We start from the raw sequence: 21,189 nt of genomic DNA on the forward strand, positions 1-21,189 counted from the left end.
CAATGTTTTGATTTTTCTGGGTTTCAGCTCCAAGCAAAACAAAAGCTTCATATTTTGTCCATGTCTAAACTGCTGAGGATCTGGAGGACATTTCTTCACTACATGTTGGGCCCTTAAGGCCCTTATGGTTCCAGGCCTTTATTAGTTTTTAACTCGAAAGTTTATCAACTTTTCCGGAGATATTGACAAATATATTGAGAATAAAGTAAACTGAAAAGAATGGCAAAGAAACAAACTTGTCTAATATAAAACAAAGTAGATACACAAAACTAGCATTTAATATGTTTTAAAACTAAAGTGAATCAGATAAAGTAGGACAGAAACAGGTTGGTTATTTAGTGAGTTTCAAACCTGGAGCAGCGAGTTCAAACAGCGCCGAGCTTCCTGTAAATATCGCGAGAACGGAAGCAGAACGAGAAAACGGGTCCAGTCCAGGCATAGCGATATTCATACTTAGTAGCAACAGCGACAGCAGGGTTTGTGGAGGATGGTGTTGCTGTTGCGTTAACAGGCTGGATGCCGGTATGTGCGGCCGCCTCAGCCGCAGATGAAACGCTTGGCTGCGATGAACAGGTACGGCTCAGTCGCTCTTTTAGTAGCAGCTAGTTAGCTGGTTAGCAGATAGCCGATAGCTCGGAGCTAATGTTTGGCGTTAGCTGCGGGTTTCTGATTAAGTCCGCGGATTGTTTACCGCACAGCCAACATGAAGCCCCACGGAGCGGCTCCATCCCGCCGTGGCGGTTACCCCAGCGGGTAACAAGCGGCGGGGTGGCGGGGGAGAGCGGGCAGCTATTGTTAGCAGGCTAATGGGCTGAATGGTCGCTGCTTCCAGAGCCTCGAACCTGCAGTAGTTCTGGTGCTGGACGGACTCAGAGGTTATTCAGCATTTATTCAGCTTCCCCGGCTTACAATAATCATCTGCAGGGGAAATTAGACACATTTGAAAAAATCTGGAAGGATCTTCATTTATAGAGACATTTTCAATTTATTTAGATGTCACAAATTCACAACACAAATCTTCTGGACGATCAAAAATAATTCCAGTCATTCCAGCTCATTCTGCTGGTCAAGCAGTGCAGTTGCAGTGAGTCATACTGGTTTAAAAAGTTTTTACATTCACTTCCCCTAACAAGCACGGAGCGACAGTGGACAGGACAAACAGCCCTTTAACAGGAAGAAACCTCAAACAGAACCAGAACCTGACGAGTTACAGAAAAACATCCTGGTGAGAAATAACACAGAGGCTGTTTACTTCCTCCTAAAACCTTTAGCTTAGTAATAATTGATAGAGATCAGATAAATGTTGCAGGTTATTTAAAGGGCTGTCGCTGTTTTTATGGAATCACCTCTGATTATAATCAACTGCTGATTGTAATCTGACTAAAATAGCCGGAACATTCATACAAACAGTATATTCTGATCACGCTTTGAACTCATGTGGGTGCAGCAGAGATCTTGGATGTAACATTTCAGGCAGCATGCGTTCAGTCTCTGCTACGTAGGTAAAGTATCCGACCAGCTGCTCTGGGTTTCCTGCTCTTCATGCCCGGCAGACGGCGACCGTGTGCAGAGCTTCCTGTTGACCCTTCCTCTGTGTCCTGCAGCTCGCAGCCTCGGCTCTCTGGGCGTCCATCCGCTGATGAAGGCGAGCCGGCGTGGTGAGGTCAGGCGCTGCAGCTGGTTGGAGGAGCTGGCTTTGCTGCAGCAGCGGAGGATGTGAGCAGCAGCGTGCCGCGGTGCTGCAGGTTTATGGGTCCAGGCTGTGGACGAGCTGCTGGCTTTTCTCACTTTCTGTCTCTGCATCTTGAAGCGATTGGACTGAACTGAGTCGCAGACATTTCGCGGGATGAACGGCTCTCTGCTGACTCCGCCCAGCCCACGGGCTTCTGGCCCCTCCCCCTTGCCCCCTTCGCCCTCCCCGTCACCGCCGTCGCCCTCCCTGCTGCCGTTGTCCTCCAGGCCGGCCCCCCTGGCCCCCCTTGTGAGCCCGCCAGCCCCGCCGTCCTCCCTGTCTGACACGCCCACACCGTCCCCCTCGCCGTCCCTCAGCTGGACCGAATTCTGTGAGCTCCATGCGCGTGTCGCTGCCGGAGACTTTGCGCGCCACTTCCGGGCGTTTCTCCTGGAGAACCCGCACTACAGCGCGGACTCGGCGGCAGCTTTCTGCCGCCGCTTCACCGACCGCTTCATCCGCCACTTCCAGAGCGAGCTGGAGGGGGCGCTGCCTCCAAGCGGAGCCGTGGGACGTGACGAGATGATGAGCTGGGCTCCTCCATCCGACGCCACCTCCCTGGAAGAGGAGGCGGTCTCGCCGCTGGCGGGACCCGAGGGCCCGGCGCTCCCACTTCCCTCCGGCGCGGCGCGGGGGACGTCCAGGCCGGCGCCGTCCCGGCTGGTGCTGGAGAACCGCAGCAGCGACCGCTTCCAGGACTCCTACGCCCAGGGCCAAGTGCTGCCGCCGTCCTCGTCGTCGTCCTGCTGCTCCTCGGTGGGAGGGAACAACGGGAGGCGGGAGGAGCGCGGCGCCCCTCCGGGCCCCGGGAACGGCGAAGCGCCGGCAGAGGAGGAGGAAGACGGCTGGGTCGGAGCGGCTTCGGCCGGTGACGGCGCGGAGCTCGACGAGTCATCTGAGGCGGATCACACTTTGCATCTCCCTCCCTGCTCCGTCACTCCGCCGCCCGACTCCAAAGGCAACGGCACACCCAACTCCTCCAAGAACAAGCTGAAGAAGCGCTTCTCCCTGCGCAGCGTGGGGCGCAGCGTGCGCGGCAGCGTGCGCGGCATTCTGCACTGGAGGAGCGCCTCCAGCGATGCGGCGCAGAGCCCGCTGCCCTCCAGCTACAGCTACACCCTGGGCGTCCAGGACTCCGGCGGCGCCAAGAGAAGCGCCGCCACGCAGCCCCCGACGCCCACCTCCTCCATGCCCGTGTCCCTGTCTATGCCCCTCTCCCTTCCTCACTCCTCCTCTTCCTCCCTGCCGCCCTCGTCCTCCAGCAGCGCCACCTCGCTGTCTCTCTCCGAGACGGCGCGTGATCGCCGGCGGAGCAACGGCGAGGGAGGCGAGAAGGACAAGTGGAGCCACCGGCTGGAGAAACTCAGGCTGTCGCGCTCGCCACCGCCCATCTTCACGCAGAACCCCCAACCCGGCTCCAACTCGCTGCCCCCCAGCAGCGCCGCCGCCCTGGGCCCCCCCAGGAAGGTGGGCCGTCTGGTGCGGGAGGGAGGGGTGAGCGTCAGCTCCTCCAGCGACGAGCTGGGCGGCAGCCACGGCTTCTCCGGCTTCTCCTTCGGACTGCTGCATCACGGCGCAGAGAGCAACAGCACGGCCCAGCCGGGGGCCCAGCCGGGGGCCCAGGCCGGCCCGGTGCCGCCCCTGGCCAGCGGGATCACCGTCCCCTGGAGGGGGGGCCGCTGGCACAAATGTCGTTTGGTCCTGAGAGAGCGAGACCGAGAAGGGGGCGAGCGAGGAGAGGAGTACTACCTGGAGTTCTTCATCCCCCCAAAGGTCAGTGCATTCGGGTCAGAACCAGAACCAGCTGATGGTATCGGTCAGAACCACTAGATGACGTGTGTCAAATTCAAGACCCGTGGGCCAAATTCGGCCCCCTTAGCTTTTTATGTGGCCCTCAAACAAAAATCAACAAATCATAAAACTCTTTTGGGCTCAGAGATTTTTCTCAAAAATTGCCATAAATTTTCTTACTTGAACTAAACGGCTGGCTCAGCCTCACTTGATTATAGTTCATGATCTACACAGTGAGTAAGAAAGTCACATTTACCATCATAAATCAGAGCAAATATCAGACATTTGCAAATGAGTGCCACAAATATTTAGACTTTTATTGGACAAAAATCACAAAACGAATCAAGAAATTCTGAAGGGACTGAGAAGATGTTCAACAATAATATTTAATTTTCATAATTGATTTGTTTTTTAACAGTTTGTGAACTGGTTTCATCAAAACGTTACTGTGTGTAGTGCATCATTGTGGCATATCGTGTTAAAATGTCTATCAGGGAGAAGCGCCCCACGCTGAACTGGCGAGAAGCCAGTTGCCCCCTTAAAGGGCAACTGGCCCTTTAAGAGCCTTGATGATCCTGATTGGCTCAAAACAGAGTTTGACACCCTGCAGTAAAATGAATCGGGTCAGAACCGGTACAAGGTTTCCCTCAGAAAACCTGCTCAGCCCGGCGGTCGACGCGCCGAGGCGTCCGCCATGTTTTTGTAGTAAAACATGTAAAGTTGACAGGAAAAGTAAAAGTATTGTTGGGTAATTATATGAAAACATGGCCAGTGAAACTATTTAAACCCAAAACTAGTCTTAAAAACAACACATCAAAAAGTACAATGAATCATAATTATTAGCATTTCTGTTTAATCCAAATAAAGTCATCAGGGCTTCTGGGGCCATAAATGATAACACAGACCACAAATATAGAAATGTAACATTTGTTTATTGAGATTTAATCCAATGCTGCTAATGTGGCTCTAGCAGCTCTAACATTGAGTTTTTAATAAGAGCCACAGAAACGGTTCTGGTTGGCCGAGTTTATGGGTCGAGTTTCTCTGATCTCTGCGCTCATTAACTCTGAGTGGACAAAACATTTGATAAAGTTTGATGCTTCGTTCTAACGGAAAAATCATATAAAACCAGCAAGAAGCGAGACAAACAAGGCGAGATAGAAAGCTAATCACCGGCTGAACCTGCATGACGAGGTTAGCGCTGGTTCGCTAACGGCTAACGCTCCGACCAACCGGCAACGCGCTGAGGCAACATGCTGAGGCAACGCGCTGAGGCAACATGCTGAGGCAACATGCTGAAGCAACATGTTGAGGCAACATGCTGAGGCAACAGGCTGAGGCAACGCGCTGAGGCAACACTGAGGCAACATGCTGAGGCAACATGCTGAAGCAACATGAGGATGCAACATGCTGAGGCAACATGCTGAGGTCACATGCTGAGGTCACATGCTGAGGCAACATGTTGAGGCAACATGCTGAGGCAACATGTTGAGGCAACATGCTGAGGCAACATGCTGAAGCAACATGCTGAAGCAACATGTTGAGGCAACATGCTGAGGCAACATGCTGAGGCAACATGCTGAAGCAACATGCTGAGGCAACATGCTGAAGCAACATGCTGAGGCAACATGCTGAAGCAACATGCTGAAGCAACATGTTGAGGCAACATGCTGAGGCAACATGTTGAGGCAACATGCTGAGGCAACATGCTGAAGCAACATGCTGAGGCAACATGTTGAGGCAACATGTTGAGGCAACATGCTGAAGCAACATGCTGAAGCAACATGCTGAGGCAACATGCTGAGGCAACATGTTGAGGCAACATGCTGAGGCAACATGTTGAGGCAACATGCTGAAGCAACATGCTGAAGCAACATGCTGAGGCAACATGCTGAGGCAACATGCTGAGGCAACATGCTGAGGCAACATGCTGAGGCAACATGCTGAGGCAACATGCTGAGGCAACATGCTGAGGCAACATGTTGAGGCAACATGCTGAGGCAACATGCTGAGGCAACATGTTGAGGCAACGGGCTGAGGCAACATGTTGAGGCAACGGGCTGAGGCAACATGTTGAGGCAACATGCTAAGGCAACGGGCTGAGGCAACGCGCTGAGGCAACATGTTGAGGCAACATGCTGAGGCAACATGCTGAGGCAACATGCTGAGGCAACATGCTGAGGCAACATGCTGAAGCAACATGCTGAGGCAACATGCTGAAGCAACATGCTGAGGCAACATGCTGAAGCAACATGCTAAAGCAACATGCTGAGGCAACATGTTGAGGCAACGTGTTGAGGCAACGTGTTGAGGCAACGTGTTGAGGCAACGTGTTGAGGCAACGTGTTGAGGCAACATGTTGAGGCAACATGTTGAGGCAACGCGTTGAGGCAACGCGCTGAGGCAACGCGTTGAGGCAACGGCTGAGGCAACATGTTGAGGCAACGGGCTGAGGCAACATGTTGAGGCAACGGGCTGAGGCAACATGTTGAGGCAACATGCTAAGGCAACGGGCTGAGGCAACGCGCTGAGGCAACATGTTGAGGCAACATGCTGAGGCAACATGCTGAGGCAACATGTTGAGGCAACGTGCTGAGGCAACGTGTTGAGGCAACGCGCTGAGGCAACGTGTTGAGGCAACGCGCTGAGGCAACGTGTTGAGGCAACATGTTGAGGCAACGTGTTGAGGCAACGTGTTGAGGCAACATGCTGAGGCAACGTGTTGAGGCAACGCGCTGAGGCAACGTGTTGAGGCAACGTGCTGAGGCAACGTGTTGAGGCAACGCGCTGAGGCAACATGCTGAGGCAACATGTTGAGGCAACGCACTGAAGCAACATGCTGAAGCAACATGTTGAGGCAACGCGCTGAGGCAACATGTTGAGGCAACATGCTGAGGCAACATGTTGAGGCAACATGCTGAGGCAACGCGCTGAGGCAACATGCTGAGGCAACATGCTGAGGCAACATGCTGAGGCAACATGCTGAGGCAACATGTTGAGGCAACGCGCTGAGGCAACATGCTGAGGCAACATGCTGAGGCAACATGCTGAGGCAACATGCTGAGGCAACAGGCTGAGGCAACATGCTGAGGCAACAGGCTGAGGCAACGCGCTGAGGCAACATGCTGAGGCAACATGCTGAGGCAACATGCTGAGGCAACATGCTGAGGCAACATGTTGAGGCAACATGCTGAAGCAACATGCTGAGGCAACATGCTGAGGCAACATGCTGAAGCAACATGCTGAAGCAACATGCTGAGGCAACATGCTGAGGCAACATGCTGAAGCAACATGTTGAGGCAACATGCTGAGGCAACATGCTGAGGCAACATGCTGAGGTCACATAATGAGGCAACGCGCTGAGGCAACATGTTGAGGCAACATGTTGAAGCAACATGCTGAAGCAACATGTTGAGGCAACATGCTGAGGCAACATGCTGAAGCAACATGTTGAGGCAACATGCTGAAGCAACATGTTGAGGCAACGGGCTGAGGCAACATGTTGAGGCAACGGGCTGAAGCAACATGTTGAGGCAACGGGCTGAGGCAACATGTTGAGGCAACGGGCTGAGGCAACATGTTGAGGCAACGGGCTGAGGCAACATGCTGAGGCAACGGGCTGAGGCAACATGTTGAGGCAACGGGCTGAGGCAACGGGCTGAGGCAACATGTTGAGGCAACGGGCTGAGGCAACATGCTGAGGCAACGGGCTGAGGCAACGGGCTGAGGCAACATGTTGAGGCAACGGGCTGAAGCACCATGTTGAGGCAACGGGCTGAGGCAACATGTTGAGGCAACGGGCTGAGGCAACATGTTGAGGCAACGGGCTGAGGCAACATGTTGAGGCAACGGGCTGAGGCAACATGTTGAGGCAACGGGCTGAGGCAACATGCTGAGGCAACGCGCTGAGGCAACATGTTGAGGCAACGCGCTGAAGCAACATGTTGAGGCAACGGGCTGAGGCAACGGGCTGAGGCAACATGTTGAGGCAACGGGCTGAGGCAACATGTTGAGGCAACGGGCTGAGGCAACATGTTGAGGCAACGGGCTGAGGCAACATGCTGAGGCAACGCACTGAGGCAACGCGCTGAGGCAACATGTTGAGGCAACATGCTGAGGCAACATGCTGAGGCAACAGGCTGAGGCAACGCGCTGAGGCAACATGTTGAGGCAACATGCTGAGGCAACAGGCTGAGGCAACAGGTTGAGGCAACGGGAAGAGGCAACGCGCTGAGGCAACATGTTGAGGCAACGGGCTGAGTCAACGCGCTGAGGCAACATGTTGAGGCAACGGGCTGAGGCAACATGTTGAGGCAACGGGCTGAGGCAACATGCTGAGGCAACATGCTGAGGCAACATGCTGAGGCAACGGGCTGAGGCAACATGTTGAGGCAACGGGCTGAGGCAACGCGCTGAGGCAACATGTTGAGGCAACGGGCTGAGGCAACATGCTGAGGCAACGGGCTGAGGCAACGGGCTGAGGCAACATGTTGAGGCAACGGGCTGAAGCACCATGTTGAGGCAACGGGCTGAGGCAACATGTTGAGGCAACGGGCTGAGGCAACATGTTGAGGCAACGGGCTGAGGCAACATGTTGAGGCATCGGGCTGAGGCAACATGTTGAGGCAACGGGCTGAGGCAACATGCTGAGGCAACGCGCTGAGGCAACATGTTGAGGCAACGCGCTGAAGCAACATGTTGAGGCAACGGGCTGAGGCAACGGGCTGAAGCAACATGTTGAGGCAACGGGCTGATGCAACGGGCTGAGGCAACATGTTGAGGCAACGGGCTGAGGCAACATGTTGAGGCAACGGGCTGAGGCAACATGTTGAGGCAACGGGCTGAGGCAACATGCTGAGGCAACGCACTGAGGCAACGCGCTGAGGCAACATGTTGAGGCAACATGCTGAGGCAACATGCTGAGGCAACAGGCTGAGGCAACGCGCTGAGGCAACATGTTGAGGCAACGGGAAGAGGCAACGCGCTGAGGCAACATGTTGAGGCAACGGGCTGAGGCAACATGTTGAGGCAACGGGCTGAGGCAACATGTTGAGGCAACGGGCTGAGGCAACATGCTGAGGCAACAGGCTGAGGCAACAGGTTGAGGCAACGGAAGAGGCAACGCGCTGAGGCAACATGTTGAGGCAACGGGCTGAGGCAACGCGCTGAGGCAACATGTTGAGGCAACATGTTGAGGCAACGGGCTGAGGCAACATGTTGAGGCAACATGCTGAGGCAACATGTTGAGGCAACGGGCTGAGGCAACGCGCTGAGGCAACATGTTGAGGCAACATGCTGAGGCAACATGTTGAGGCAACATGCTGAGGCAACATGTTGAGGCAACATGCTTAGGCAACATGTTGAGGCAACGGGCTGTGGCAACATGTTGAGGCAACGGGCTGAGGCAACGTGTTGAGGCAACGCGCTGAGGCAACATGTTGAGGCAACATGCTGAGGCAACATGTTGAGGCAACGGGCTGAGGCAACATGTTGAGGCAACATGCTGAGGCAACGCGCTGAGGCAACATGTTGAGGCAACGGGCTGAGGCAACATGTTGAGGCAACGCGCTGAGGCAACATGCTGAGGCAACATGTTGAGGCAACGCGCTGAGGCAACATGTTGAGGCAACATGCTGAGGCAACGCGCTGAGGCAACATGTTGAGGCAACATGCTGAGGCAACATGCTGAGGCAACATGTTGAGGCAACATGCTGAGGCAACATGTTGAGGCAACGGGCTGAGGCAACATGTTGAGGCAACGGGCTGAGGCAACGTGTTGAGGCAACGCGCTGAGGCAACATGTTGAGGCAACATGCTGAGGCAACATGTTGAGGCAACGGGCTGAGGCAACATGTTGAGGCAACATGCTGAGGCAACGCGCTGAGGCAATATGTTGAGGCAACGGGCTGAGGCAACATGTTGAGGCAACATGCTGAGGCAACATGTTGAGGCAACGGGCTGAGGCAACATGTTGAGGCAACGGGCTGAAGCAACGTGTTGAGGCAACGGGCTGAGGCAACATGTTGAGGCAACGGGCTGAGGCAACATGTTGAGGCAACGGGCTGAGGCAACATGCTGAGGCAACGGGCTGAGGCAACATGTTGAGGCAACGAGCCGAGGCAACGGGCTGAGGCAACATGCTGAGGCAACGCACTGAGGCAACGCGCTGAGGCAACATGCTGAGGCAACAGGCTGAGGCAACGCGCTGAGGCAACATGTTGAGGCAACATGCTGAGGCAACAGGCTGAGGCAACAGGTTGAGGCAACGGGAAGAGGCAACGCGCTGAGGCAACATGTTGAGGCAACATGTTGAGGCAACGGGCTGAGGCAACATGTTGAGGCAACGGGCTGAGGCAACATGTTGAGGCAACATGCTAAGGCAACGGGCTGAGGCAACGCGCTGAGGCAACATGTTGAGGCAACATGCTGAGGCAACATGCTGAGGCAACATGTTGAGGCAACATGCTGAGGCAACATGTTGAGGCAACATGCTGAGGCAACGTGTTGAGGCAACATGTTGAGGCAACATTTTGAGGCAACGCGCTGAGGCAACGTGTTGAGGCAACATGTTGAGGCAACATTTTGAGGCAACAAGCTGAGGCAACGTGTTGAGGCAACGGGCTGAGGCAACATGTTGAGGCAACGTGCTGAGTCAACGTGTTGAGGCAACGCGCTGAGGCAACATGTTGAGGCAACATGCTGAGGCAACATGTTGAGGCAACATGCTGAGGCAACATGCTGAGGCAACATGTTGAGGCAACATGCTAAGGCAACGGGCTGAGGCAACGCGCTGAGGCAACATGTTGAGGCAACATGCTGAGGCAACATGTTGAGGCAACATGCTGAGGCAACATGTTGAGGCAACATGCTGAGGCAACATGTTGAGGCAACATGCTGAGGCAACATGTTGAGGCAACGGGCTGAGGCAACATGTTGAGGCAACGGGCTGAGGCAACGTGTTGAGGCAACGCGCTGAGGCAACATGTTGAGGCAACATGCTGAGGCAACATGTTGAGGCAACGGGCTGAGGCAACATGTTGAGGCAACATGCTGAGGCAACGCGCTGAGGCAACATGTTGAGGCAACGGGCTGAGGCAACATGTTGAGGCAACGCGCTGAGGCAACATGCTGAGGCAATATGTTGAGGCAACGCGCTGAGGCAACATGTTGAGGCAACATGCTGAGGCAACGCGCTGAGGCAACATGCTGAGGCAACATGCTGAGGCAACATGCTGAAGCAACATGCTGAAGCAACATGCTGAGGCAACGCGCTGAGGCAACGCGCTGAGGCAACATGCTGAGGCAACATGTTGAGGCAACATGCTGAGGCAACGCGCTGAGGCAACATGTTGAGGCAACGGGCTGAGGCAACATGTTGAGGCAACGCGCTGAGGCAACATGTTGAGGCAACGGGCTGAGGCAACATGTTGAGGCAACGGGCTGAGGCAACATGTTGAGGCAACGAGCCGAGGCAACGGGCTGAGGCAACATGCTGAGGCAACGGGCTGAGGCAACATGTTGAGGCAACGAGCCGAGGCAACGGGCTGAGGCAACATGCTGAGGCAACAGGCTGAGGCAACGCGCTGAGGCAACATGTTGAGGCAACATGCTGAGGCAACAGGCTGAGGCAACAGGTTGAGGCAACGGGAAGAGGCAACGCGCTGAGGCAACATGTTGAGGCAACGGGCTGAGGCAACGCGCTGAGGCAACATGTTGAGGCAACATGTTGAGGCAACGGGCTGAGGCAACATGTTGAGGCAACGGGCTGAGGCAACATGTTGAGGCAACATGCTAAGGCAACGGGCTGAGGCAACGCGCTGAGGCAACATGTTGAGGCAACATGCTGAGGCAACATGCTGAGGCAACATGCTAAGGCAACGGGCTGAGGCAATGCGCTGAGGCAACATGTTGAGGCAACATGCTGAGGCAACATGCTGAGGCAACATGCTGAGGCAACATGTTGAGGCAACATGCTGAGGCAACATGTTGAGGCAACATGCTGAGGCAACATGCTGAGGCAACATGTTGAGGCAACATGCTGAGGCAACATGTTGAGGCAACGGGCTGAGGCAACATGTTGAGGCAACGGGCTGAGGCAACGTGTTGAGGCAACGCGCTGAGGCAACATGTTGAGGCAACATGCTGAGGCAACATGTTGAGGCAACATGCTGAGGCAACATGCTGAGGCAACATGTTGAGGCAACATGCTAAGGCAACGGGCTGAGGCAACGCGCTGAGGCAACATGTTGAGGCAACATGCTGAGGCAACATGTTGAGGCAACATGCTGAGGCAACATGTTGAGGCAACATGCTGAGGCAACATGTTGAGGCAACGGGCTGAGGCAACATGTTGAGGCAACGGGCAGAGGCAACGTGTTGAGGCAACGCGCTGAGGCAACATGTTGAGGCAACATGCTGAGGCAACATGTTGAGGCAACGGGCTGAGGCAACATGTTGAGGCAACATGCTGAGGCAACGCGCTGAGGCAACATGTTGAGGCAACGGGCTGAGGCAACATGTTGAGGCAACGCGCTGAGGCAACATGCTGAGGCAATATGTTGAGGCAACGCGCTGAGGCAACATGTTGAGGCAACATGCTGAGGCAACGCGCTGAGGCAACATGCTGAGGCAACATGTTGAGGCAACATGCTGAGGCAACATGCTGAGGCAACATGCTGAGGCAACATGTTGAGGCAACATGCTGAGGCAACGGGCTGAGGCAACATTCTGAGGCAACGCGCTGAGGCAACATGCTGAGGCAACGGGCTGAAGCAACAGGCTGAGGCAACATGTTGAGGCAACGGGCTGAAGCAACATGTTGAGGCAACGGGCTGAGGCAACGCGCTGAGGCAACATGTTGAGGCAACGGGCTGAGGCAACGGGCTGAGGCAACATGTTGAGGCAACGGGCTGAGGCAACGCGCTGAGGCAACGGGCTGAGGCAACATGTTGAGGCAACGGGCTGAAGCAACATGTTGAGGCAACGGGCTGAAGCAACATGTTGAGGCAACATGCTGAGGCAACATGTTGAGGCAACGGGCTGAAGCAACAGGCTGAGGCAACGCGCTGAGGCAACATGTTGAGGCAACGGGCTGAAGCAACATGTTGAGGCAACGCGCTGAGGCAACGCGCTGAGGCAACATGTTGAGGCAACATGCTGAAGCAACAGGCTGAGGCAACGCGCTGAGGCAACATGTTGAGGCAACGGGCTGAGGCAACGGGCTGAGGCAACATGTTGAGGCAACGGGCTGAGGCAACATGTTGAGGCAACGGGCTGAAGCAACATGTTGAGGCAACGGGCTGAAGCAACATGTTGAGGCAACGGGCTGAAGCAACATGTTGAGGCAACGGGCTGAAGCAACATGTTGAGGCAACGGGCTGATGCAACGGGCTGAGGCAACATGTTGAGGCAACATGCTGAGGCAACGGGCTGAGGCAACATGTTGAGGCAACGAGCCGAGGCAACGGGCTGAGGCAACATGCTGAGGCAACGCACTGAGGCAACGCGCTGAGGCAACATGTTGAGGCAACGCGCTGAGGCAACATGTTGAGGCAACGGGCTGAGGCAACGCGCTGAGGCAACATGTTGAGGCAACTGGCTGAGGCAACGGGCTGAGGCAACATGTTGAGGCAACATGCTGAGGCAACATGCTAAGGCAACGGGCTGAGGCAACGCGCTGAGGCAACATGTTGAGGCAACATGCTGAGGCAACATGTTGAGGCAACATGTTGAGGCAACGGGCTGAGGCAACATGTTGAGGCAACATGTTGAGGCAACGGGCTGAGGCAACATGTTGAGGCAACATGTTGAGGCAACGGGCTGATGCAACATGTTGAGGCAACATGTTGAGGCAACGCGCTGAGGCAACGTGTTGAGGCAACATGTTGAGGCAACATGTTGAGGCAACGTGTTGAGGCAACATGTTGAGGCAACGTGTTGAGGCAACATGTTGAGGCAACGTGTTGAGGCAACGTGCTGAGGCAACATGTTGAGGCAACATGTTGAGGCAACGGGCTGAGGCAACATGTTGAGGCAACATGTTGAGGCAACATGTTAAGGCAACGGGCTGAGGCAACATGTTGAGGCAACGGGCTGAGGCAACATGTTGAGGCAACGGGCTGAGGCAACATGTTGAGGCAACGGGCTGAGGCAACATGTTGAGGCAACGGGCTGAGGCAACATGTTGAGGCAACGGGCTGAGGCAACATGCTGATGCAACGGGCTGAAGCAACATGTTGAGGCAACATGTTGAGGCAACATGCTGAGGCAACATGCTGAAGCAACATGCTGAGGCAACATGTTGAGGCAACGCGCTGAGGCAACATGTTGAGGCAACATGCTGAGGCAACATGCTGAGGCAACATGCTGAGGCAACATGCTGAGGCAACATGCTGAGGCAACATGCTGAGGCAACGCGCTGAGGCAACATGTTGAGGCAACAGGCTGAGGCAACATGCTGAGGCAACGCGCTGAGGCAACATGTTGAGGCAACAGGCTGAGGCAACATGTTGAGGCAACATGCTGAGGCAACGCGCTGAGGCAACATGTTGAGGCAACGGGCTGAGGCAACATGTTGAGGCAACGGGCTGAGGCAACATGTTGAGGCAACGGGCTGAGGCAACATGCTGAGGCAACGGGCTGAGGCAACATGCTGAGGCAACATCCTGAGGCAACATGCTGAGGCAACGGGCTGAGGCAACATGCTGAGGCAACGGGCTGAGGCAACATGCTGAGGCAACATGCTGAGGCAACGGGCTGAGGCAACATGTTGAGGCAACGGGCTGAGGCAACATGTTGAGGCAACGGGCTGAGGCAACATGCTGAGGCAACATGCTGAGGCAACATGCTGAGGCAACATGCTGAAGCAACATGCTGAGGCAACATGCTGAAGCAACATGCTGAGGCAACATGCTGAGGCAACATGCTGAGGCAACAGGCTGAGGCAACATGTTGAGGCAACATGTTGAGGCAACATGATGAAGCAACATGATGAAGCAACATGCTGAGGCAACATGCTGAGGCAACATGTTGAGGCAACGGGCTGAGGCAACATGCTGAGGCAACATGCTGAGGCAACATGCTGAGGCAACATGTTGAGGCAACATGCTGAGGCAACATGCTGAGGCAACATGCTGAGGCAACATGTTGAGGCAACGGGCTGAGGTTTAGGCTCCAGCTGCTGTGATTGGTCGCTCTGCCAGATTTAAATAATAAACTATAAACATTAGAAATCCGCTCTGCAAGTTAAACTCTCAAAGCAACGGAGACACTTTTGCAATCCGGCTTTTAGTTAAAAAAATAAAAATAAAAGTTTTTTTTTTCTTTCTTCCCCCAAAATTATAACTTTTTTAAAAAATAAAATCAAGCAACGCTTATCCTGGCAGGGGGTCTAATGAAGCGGGCCGCCAGGCTTTTAATACACTGGGGAATCCTTGCAGTAGATGGTATCGGGTCAGAACCAGAACCTCTGTGTGTTGCAGGCCTCCAAGCCGCGGCTGACCGTTCCCTGCTTCTCCATCCTGGACGTGAGGAGCACCACGGCGCTGGAAGTCCCGGACAAGGAGAACACCTTCCTGCTGCAGGTCCAGATGTTTCTCTATAAGTAATTTCACCCAAACGGGCCGGCCTGGTTCTGATCCGAGCTGCCCTGTTTCTGCTCCTCTGCAGCTGGACGGGTCGGCCCAGTACGTGATCGAAACCCGAGACGCTGTGCAGATGAGAGCTTGGCTGAGTGACATCAGGAACGCCATTTGTCTCAGGTACTGATCCGATCGGAGCAGAACCTCAGGAGTTACAATTTCTACTTCTAAGCGATCTGATTGGACGCTGAGAAAGACTACTGTCTATGCTAGCCTAAAGTAGCATCTGACTGCTAACATGTAGCAGCTAACGCTAACGTCAGGGTCCACAGTCCAGACTGCTGTAGAACCTGTGACTGCAGCGAGTCCGGATGTCAGCAGGCGCTGCAGTGACTGACTGTGCTTCCTGCTGCAGCGAGCAGGAGGACGCTGAAGGGGCGTGTCCGGCTTCGCTGGACGTCAGTGGAACGCCAGAGATCGGCGAGCGTCTTTCACAAGGTGAGTGTTGGGTTTCCTGTCCCGGTGCTGGGCCAGGACTAGTTCTGATCCAGAGAACCGGATAGCCAAAGTCCAAACCTTGAGGCCGCTGATCCGGACCGCGTTGGAGCCGGGTCGGTGGAAACCAAGGCTGGATCAGAACTTCTGTACTGGTCTGGAGGAAACACGGGATCTTTATGGTAGTTCATGAACGTCTAACAGTGTTCTGCTCCTTCTCACCGGCCGGGTTCCGACCCGTCAGTCTGCTACGGAGGGATCGGAGGCTCCTCCCCTCTCATGGATCCACTTCCTCCAGAACTTCCACCTCGAGCGCCACTGGACGAGCCGGATGGCAGAAATTTCGGGGGGGTCGGCGCTGGTCTGGGCACACCTTTTGCTGAGACGCCAGAAGCGACAGGTAATGATGACCCGGGCGGGTTGGTTCTGGAAACGGCCGGGACCCTGAGTGACCGGGCCCGATGCGCTTCCCCCGCAGGGTCGTTCCTGTTCTCTGACGCGGTGACCTCCGAGGCCGTGGAGCACCCGCTCAGCGAGTGCCAGTGGTTCCACGGCACCCTGTCGCGTCTCAAGGCGGCCCAGCTGGTTCTGGCCGGAGGCCCGGCGAGCCACGGCGTCTTCCTGGTCCGACAGAGCGAGACGCGGCGGGGAGAGTACGTCCTCACCTTCAACTTTCAGGGCAAGGCCAAGGTGAGTCCAGGAGGCGGAGGGCGGACTGTCCTCGTGTCTCTGCCGCGCTACATGTCTCCGTGTCTCGGGTCCCGCAGCACCTCCGTCTGTCCCTGAACGAGGACGGCCAGTGCCGGGTCCAGCACCTCTGGTTCCAGTCCATCTTTGACATGTTGGAGCACTTCCGGGTCCATCCCATTCCCCTGGAGTCGGGCGGCGCCTCTGATGTCACGCTCATCAGCTTCGTGGGAGCCACGGCGGTCCGACAGCCAGGTACGATCAGAACCGGGTCGGCAGAACCCGGACCGGTCCCTGGACAGGTGTGAAGCCTTCATCCTGTCCCGCATGGGTCACCATCCTCATCCTCATGCTGCACCGATCCCTGAAGCAGAGGAGACGTCGCCCACCCTTGGGACCATCTGACCTCTCTGTTGTTGTCTTGTATGGTTGGCTCGCCCCCTGCAGGCCGGGACCGGGCGGGCAGTCGGCCCGCGGCCTGCGACGCCATCACCACGCGCCATCCCGACTCTCCATCAACCCCCATCTCTGACTGTGTGTAAGTGAGACCGACCCGGCCCGGAGGACGAGTGTGTGGCAGCGAGGACGCGTCTCCATTCAGTCCGGGCTCTCAGGCGGCTTCCGGGTCCGACCAGAACCAGAACCGTTCAGATCCTTTGCGCATGTCAAACTCGAGGCTCAGGGGCCAATTAAAGCTCTCCCTAATTCTCCATGTGGCCCTCCAGACGCCAAATTACGTCAGTCAATTCCAGTTTTTGGCAATTCAGCGATCTCCAAAATTCACAGGAAATCGACGTTTTAATGAATGAATGTGAATTTATTGCAAATGATTTCAAAATGTCTGTTTCTGACTTTCACCCTCAGCCTCGATCGATGTGGCGAGTAACAAAAAGTCACCTTCAATGTCATAAGCAGAAATATTGTAGATATTATATAATTTTGATTGTGAAAAAATCACAAGCAATCCTGGATCCTGGATAGAAATTGTGGAGCGACTGATCAATGGCAAACGATTCAGGATTGATTGATTTTAAGAAGTTCTTATTGGACGCAGCGATGCTTTTCATTCAAATGATGTGGCATTCAGGAAGGGACATATCGTTTTTAACAGGCCTGCTGCAGAACCAGAACCAGCTGTACTGGCTCGGTTTCCACAGCACCATTCTATACCATGCAGTTTCTATGTCTTACTGCCCCCTGCTGGCCTCTGCTGCACATTACAGCGTCTATCAGAAGGGAAACAACATAAAAACTACAAATAATTTCAGGAAAGAAGAAGAAGAACAGATGATGAGCTGTAGAAAACAGTAGAACTGGACCTGCCAGGTTCTGGTTCTGACCCATCTGTTGAAAGGAGAGCTGTAATGGTTCTGGAACCAGTTAGGTCGTTCTGAGCTGCAGCCTGTAGAACCTTGTGATTATCTGTATCTGGCCGATCAGAACCAGAGGTTCTGTTGGACCATGGGAACCCGTCCCTGAGAGTCCAGAACCACCTGACTCCTCCCACTCACCGCCATTCTGTCTCCCTCCGTCTGCTCCTCCTCTCTCTCTCTAACTCGTCACTTCTTCTTCTCCTCCTGGATCCCTGCAGACTCGACCAGCAGACCCCGTAGCCCCCCCCAGGCCCCGCCGCTGCCGCCGGGACGCCCGGCGCCACCGACCCCCCCGCAGGAGAGAGGATCTGAGGCGGAGCCGGCGGTGGGAAGCGGCGGGCCGGCGGAGGACTGGGAGGACACGCCCCTCCGGCCGCTGGACGCCGCCGAGGGCGAGGAGCGGGACGGGGCGAGGGCGCCGCGCGCCGTCGACAACCAGTACTCCTTCTTCTGAGGCGGCGGCCATCTTGGGGGGTTCTAACACTAATCGAGGCCGACAGGTGACACACTAACGAGCGGTGCCGCCGGCCCGATTGGCCACTCCGCCTCGCAGAACCTTCTGGACACTACGACTGAAACTCGAGCCTGTGGAGCCAGCAGGACCAGAACCTCACACAGTTCTGCCCAGACAGCCAAACATACGCTACAGAACCTGAACCTTACACCGCCCCCGGAACCGGCCCAGTTCTGTCCGGCGCCTGCAATCTGTTAGAGGTCCAGACGGGCAGTTCTCCGGAGCCTGCTTCAGATTACAGAACCATTCAACCCAGTAAAAGGTTCTGAACCCAAACAGATCCCTGAAATGTCCCAAAGATGACCCAGTTCCTCAGAGACCCAAAGGTCAAGGGTCAGATCTCCAGGATGTTCTTCACCTGCTGGAGATCCAACATGACCCAGATTACCGGTTCTGAGCCCCATTCTGGACTCATGGTGGGTTTTTGACCTTTGACCCCTCGTCTGGACCCGACTGAAGGTCACAGGAAGGGAAACGGGGAAGTTCAGGATGTTTTAATCCAGGATCTGGAGTTAATCTGTTCAGATTAGGTTGGATTAAGGTGGAAGCTGGGTGGGTCAGGACCGGTCCTGATCACAATAGCCTGGCTGGCTTATGTGACCTCTGACCCCTTCTACATTACCACTACTGACAGAACCAACACTAATGACCCACTGACATGTTGGTGGTTCTGCTGCCTCCTCTGACGGGTCCAAATGAACCAGCTTCATCTGGTTCCCAGGCCTCTGGGCCCATCAGATGTTCGCCTGATGCTTCAGTCACCGGGGGAACTTTCCACTGGAGTCTTAAGGTCCAGATAGGAGGGGTTCGGCCTCATCGCCATGGTAACGGCACCCTGGGACGAGTGTGGTGAAAGCAGCGGTTCTGGAATACGCACATGAACCGGATCCCTCTGAGCTCTGGTTCTCCTCAGGGCGAGCCTGACTCGGTTCCATCAGAACCATCATTCAGGGTCTAACTGGGTCACAGGCTTTTGACCCAGTTTCATTCTGATTCCTTTTCCGGTTTCTTTACAATCCCAGTTAGAGGCGGCGGCGCGTCTGCAAGGCGTCTGCCGGGCGTCTGTCGGGCGTCTGCAGGGCATCTGTCGGGCGTCTGCAAGGCGTCTGCGGGGCGTCTGTCGGGCGTCTGCAGGGCGTCTGCAGGGCGTCTGCAGGGCGTCTGTTGGGCGTCTGTCGGGTGTCTGCGGGGCGTCTGCAAGGCGTCTGCGGGGCGTCTGCAAGGCGTCTGTCGGGTGTCTGCACGGCGTCTGCGGGGCGTCTGCAAGGCGTCTGTCGGGTGTCTGCACGGCGTCTGCGGGGCGTCTGCAGGGCGTCTGTCGGGCGTCTGCAGGGCGTCTGTCGGGCGTCTGCGGGGCGTCTGCAGGGCGTCTGTCGGGCGTCTGCAGGGCGTCTGTCGGGCGTCTGCAAGGCGTCTGCAAGGCGTCTGCGGGGCGTCTGCAAGGCGTCTGCAAGGCGTCTGCAGGGCGTCTGTCGGGCGTCTGCAGGGCGTCTGTCGGGCGTCTGCAAGGCGTCTGCGGGGCGTCTGCAGGGCGTCTGCGGGGCGTCTGCAGGGCGTCTGTCGGGCGTCTGCAGGGCGTCTGTCGGGCGTCTGTCGGGCGTCTGCAGGGCGTCTGCAAGGCGTCTGCAGGGCGTCTGCAAGGCGTTTGCAGGGCGTCTGCAGGGCGTCTGCAAGGCGTCTGTCGGGCGTCTGCAAGGCGTCTGCAAGGCGTCTGTCGGGCGTCTGGTGCAGAAGCTCTCCAGAACAATCCCCTCCAGATGTCGTCGCTTGTCCTGGTTTTGTTTTGGAACAAGCCGAGCAATAAGTCACTTTATCCAGATGAGACCGATTCCTGACAGGAAATTGCATCACTTGTAAAGTCCAGCTGTGATTGGCTGGAACCAGGGCGCTGTGTAAGGTTTTGGGTCTGGAGTGGGATGGAACCATTTACCTCAGCCCAGTCAGAGAAGCGCAGACAGAATGATGACCGTAATAATAACGATGGTCAGGTGAATAGTATTAAAGCTTTCTAGTTTGATTTTCTGACTCCGTCTCCATCTCAGCTCTGATGTCTTTGTGCCTTTTTTCATTTTGGGGACAAACGATGAACAGAGCTGCTGGCGCCCCCTGGTGTTTTCCTGCTGTCCTCCTCATCAACACTTCTAGAACATTTCAGATAACTTATTTCTAGTTGTGCCTTTCTATGTCTGTCTGCTCATCCGCCTGCGACGCCTTTCCGCTGTCCTCCATGTCTTTGTCCTCGTCTCAGTTGGAAGACTCTTCGTGCCTTTCTCTCTCTTTTCTCTCTTTGCTGGGACCGTTTGTTGAGGACAGACTGTCCTGTGTGGTTAGTTTCAGGTACTACATCAATTTTAATGATATAATATAAATATAGTGAAACATTCAACCTGATGTGGCGTGTTTTATTCTTTCTGTCCGGTTTGGACCGAAGGTTCTGGTCCATCCAGTCCAGATCAGTTCTTCGCGGCTCAGGAGGGAAACAGAAAAATTGTCAAAAAGAATCGAGACAAAAACCTCGAAGATTAGAAGATCTGATTCCAGAACCACACTTCCTAATGTTTGGGGCTACTCCTCATGACAGGAAGAATGACCCTTGACCTTCGGCTTGGCACACACCAGGAAGCCACCGGTTTTAACTGTTCTGCTTCCTAACCCTTAATCAGTTCCATGTAAAATTAGGCCGCCAGCGCCCAGAGGACCAAACATGGCCGCCAGCGCCCAGAGGACCAAACATGGCCGCCAGCGCCCAGAGGACCAAACATGGCCGCCAGCGCCCAGAGGACCAAACATGGCCGCCAGCGCCCAGAGAAGAAAAACATGGCCGCCAGCGCCCAGAGAAGAAAAACATGGCCGCCAGCGCCCAGAGGACCAAACATGGCCGCCAGCGCCCAGAGAAGAAAAACATGGCCGCCAGCGCCCAGAGGAAAAACATGGCCGCCAGCGCCCAGAGGAGAAAAACATGGCCGCCAGCGCCCAGAGAAGAAAAACATGGCCGCCAGCGCCCAGAGGACCAAACAT

The 21,189-nt window shown here is 55.3% G+C and overlaps 1 protein-coding gene across 2 annotated transcripts; it reads left to right on the forward strand.

Moving 5' to 3' along the window:
- The first annotated feature begins 408 nt into the window (after positions 1 to 408).
- On the forward strand, positions 409 to 20,557 carry sh2b1 (SH2B adaptor protein 1). Of its 2 annotated transcripts, XM_055051920.1 has the most exons (10): positions 409 to 573; positions 1,605 to 3,505; positions 15,004 to 15,105; positions 15,191 to 15,282; positions 15,518 to 15,600; positions 15,842 to 15,997; positions 16,076 to 16,287; positions 16,365 to 16,539; positions 16,732 to 16,822; positions 17,876 to 17,997. In XM_055051920.1, exons 2-10 carry the CDS (start codon positions 1,847 to 1,849, stop codon positions 17,895 to 17,897), a joined length of 2,592 nt encoding a protein of 863 aa, XP_054907895.1. In that variant the 5' UTR covers positions 409 to 573; positions 1,605 to 1,846; the 3' UTR covers positions 17,898 to 17,997. The 2 variants fall into 2 exon arrangements, with proteins under 2 accessions (XP_054907895.1, XP_054907893.1); XM_055051918.1 differs by lacking the exon at positions 16,732 to 16,822 and having other exon boundaries at positions 17,876 to 20,557.
- The last annotated feature ends 632 nt before the right edge of the window (positions 20,558 to 21,189 follow it).

The sequence above is a fragment of the Poeciliopsis prolifica genome, unplaced genomic scaffold (assembly GCF_027474105.1).
Source record: "Poeciliopsis prolifica strain line A6 unplaced genomic scaffold, Auburn_PproV2 SCAFFOLD034, whole genome shotgun sequence".
Classification (NCBI taxonomy): Eukaryota; Metazoa; Chordata; class Actinopteri; order Cyprinodontiformes; family Poeciliidae; genus Poeciliopsis; species Poeciliopsis prolifica.

What these genes read in the sequence shown, in the direction of transcription:
- sh2b1 (XM_055051918.1), top strand. Translation starts at nt 1,847, where the DNA reads ATGAACGGCTCTCTGCTGACTCCGCCCAGCCCACGGGCTTCTGGCCCC. An exon ending in AGTTCTTCATCCCCCCAAAG is followed by an intron (nt 3,506 to 15,003) that starts GTCAGTGCATTC and finishes TGTGTGTTGCAG; the next exon opens with GCCTCCAAGCCGCGGCTGAC. An exon ending in AGGAACGCCATTTGTCTCAG is followed by an intron (nt 15,283 to 15,517) that starts GTACTGATCCGA and finishes TTCCTGCTGCAG; the next exon opens with CGAGCAGGAGGACGCTGAAG.